Below are 2,725 nucleotides of genomic sequence, written 5' to 3'. Positions count from 1 at the left end.
GGGGTCCCAGTGACGCTTACTGTGGCTCCCAGGAAGCAGCCGCCAGGTCCCTGCGGCCCCTAAGTACATGGGCGGCCAGGGAAGCTCTGTGCGCTGCCCTCACGCCCACAGCACCGCCCCCACAGTTCCCATTGGTTGCGGTTCCCAGCCATTGGGAGCTGCGGAGCAGCCGCTTGGGGTGGGGGCAGTGCAGGGAGCCTAGGGGCTGCAGGGACCTAGCGGCTGCTTCCGGGAGCCACATGGAGCCAGGGTGGGTAGAAAGCCTCCCTTAGCCCTGGGCCCCCGCTGTGCCACCAACTGGACTTTTAACGGCCCGGTTGGCAGTGCCGACCAGAGCCACCAGGGTCCCTTTTCAACCAGGTGTTCCGGTCGAAAACCGGCCACCTGGCCACCCTAGACGACAGGCAGGCAGAGAGGGGCTCTGCAAAGGCTTGAAAGGAGACAGGCAGTGATTTGCTGCACTAGAGAAGGGGGAGCCCGAGGCGAGATGTAGAGAAAGGGGTGACGTGGCCAAAGCAACAGGGGAGGAAAATGCTCTGCAGCTGCATTCTGAATGGAGCTGAGCGAGGCAGGACGGTGCTTGTCGAAGCCAGAGGGAGGGAAGTTGCAGTGATCAGGGTGTGAGGCCATGGGGGCCTGGATGGGAGCTGTGGCAGGGGTGGATAGGACGGCTGTCTCCTGGAGAAGTTACACAGAAAGAATCAGTAAGATTCAGACACAGCCTGACGTTCAGACAAGTGCTCGTTTCTGCCCGCGTTCCCAGCTGTGTGGGACTCCTGCCTGCTCCCAGCCAGGAACAGCCCCATGGCCTCTCTGCCCCTCCCCTCTACAGTCAGACCACACCAGGGGTGTGTCCGCATCACCCACTGTGCATCCCCTCTGCAGGCGTGGCAGAGAAGCAGGCACCATGGTTCTGGATTCACGTGGTTCTCCCCACTGCCTCTTTGATGCTCATCCTGGTCCTTGTCATTTTGTTGATTCGAATGGAAAGGTGAGTCTTCCGCTGCGTCCCCAAGAGCCCCCAACCCCTGTGCACAGGTATGGCCCTGTAAGGCAGAGAAGCCTTGTTCCCCGGGTGGGTCCTCCTGGCTCAGAGCAGTGACCCAGACCCGCGTCAGCTCTGCGGGCAGGACACAGGGTGGGAGCAGGGTTGGGCCATGAGGACCCACCTGGGGAACAGGGCTGAAGGGCTGAATCAGAGGACACCGACTGGTGCCTGGCTGAGGAGGGCCCCTGGGCCCATGGTAGGTGTCTGCAGCCAGGTTCCAGGGGCTGCCCTTCCTCACTAAACAAGTCCTTTCCCATTCTGCAGAGTCTGGGTTATTCTCATGCCCAGAATCCCCAACCCCAGCAAGAACTTCGATGAGCTCTTCAACACCCACCAGGGCAACTTCCCGGTAAGAGTGCTGGGCCGGGGATGGAGGGGCCGACGGGCCGGGCTGGGCCGGGGATGGAGGGGCCGACGGGCCGGGCTGGGCTGGGGACGGAGGGGCCGACGGGCCGGGCTGGGGACGGAGGGGCCAACGGGCCGGGCTGGGGACGGAGGACCCAATGGGCCGGGCTGGGGACGGAGGGGCCGACAGGCCAGGCTGGGCTGGGAGGGGCTGATGGGCCGGGAACCTGCTCCTTGGGATGGACAGACAGATAGGGCTCAGCCAGGCACCCTCAGATAGGGGCACCTGCTCCCTGGAGAGTTGGGACAGACAGGCTGTTTCCCTCTAGCGCTGGTTCAGCTCCCCTGGGGGCGTGCACCCGTGTCTGCCCCATGCTGCTGCCTGCAGTGTTAACCTAGGGCAGGTACAAGAGCACATGACACACGGACAGTCCCTGGGCCCGGGTCCTGGCCGTCCAGCTGGCCCAGGGGAGTCAGCCTGGACATATGCACAGCCAGAGCTGCCCCAACCTCAGGCCTGAATTTTGGCCCAGAGACTCAGGGTACATCTACCCTGCAAACAAAGAACCACGGGGGCACCTGACAGCTTGCGGGGCTCCCGCTCTGGAGCTAACACCAGCAGTGTCGCTGCTCCTGCTCGGGCTCCGTAACCCAGTGAGGGGGGCTCGGAGCCTGGGCTCCAGGCCAAGCAGGAACGGCTACACTGCTGGGGCCCCGCGTGCCCAGGCCAGTCGACCTGGCCTCAGACTCACCGTCGCAGGGTTTTCGCAGTTTAGGCAAGCGCTAAGGTGCCGCACCCATCAGCCCACCAGCCTGGTCCCAGCTCCCTGCTGGTGCCTCCAGGAGCACGTTGGGTGCTGGACAGGCGCACTGTGACCCTCAGCGCCAGCAGCCGGCTGGCTCTGCCCTAGCGGGGAGAGGGGCCCCTCAGCTGGGCCATGGGGCGGCCCTGGAGTGGGAGCAGGTGGGGGAGTGCCTGCTACAGGGGGCCGCCTTTAACCTGTGTTTGGCTCTCTTGGAGGAATGGGCCGGAGTCTCCAAGGACGTCGTGGAGAGCTTTAAACCCAACTACAGCGAGAGCTTCTGCTACGTCAGCGAGCTATCCCCCAAGGAGGGCAGCACGCCCCTCTGGGAGGGCCGTGACAAGCCGAGAGCCCCCTCGGGGCGCTCCTCGGCCCCAGCCTCCAGCAGCAGCCCTGGGCTGATCCTCTCCAAAAACAGCTACGTGGGAGTGTGACATTACCAGCAGGAGTCGGGATTGTCTGCTTCTATCGCCTCTCCTCACACTGCACCCCCGCCCTCTGTGCCCCCGCCCCAATGCCTCCCCCATCC

General features: G+C 64.3%; 1 protein-coding gene across 1 annotated transcript; it reads left to right on the top strand.

Moving 5' to 3' along the window:
- Positions 1–564: 564 nt before the first annotated feature.
- LOC112122969 lies at positions 565–2,685 on the top strand (the record flags this gene model as incomplete). The annotated part of the gene is made up of 3 exons (XM_024221665.3): positions 565–991; positions 1,313–1,397; positions 2,415–2,685. Coding segments are annotated over 3 exons (728 nt in total), but the record flags the coding sequence as incomplete, so codon positions are not given.
- Positions 2,686–2,725: the final 40 nt, after the last annotated feature.

This window comes from Terrapene carolina, unplaced genomic scaffold, assembly GCF_002925995.2.
Source record: "Terrapene carolina triunguis isolate 2854851 unplaced genomic scaffold, T_m_triunguis-2.0 Scaffold12644, whole genome shotgun sequence".
Classification (NCBI taxonomy): Eukaryota; Metazoa; Chordata; order Testudines; family Emydidae; genus Terrapene; species Terrapene triunguis.
This window is presented reverse-complemented; position numbering and strand designations above follow the sequence as displayed.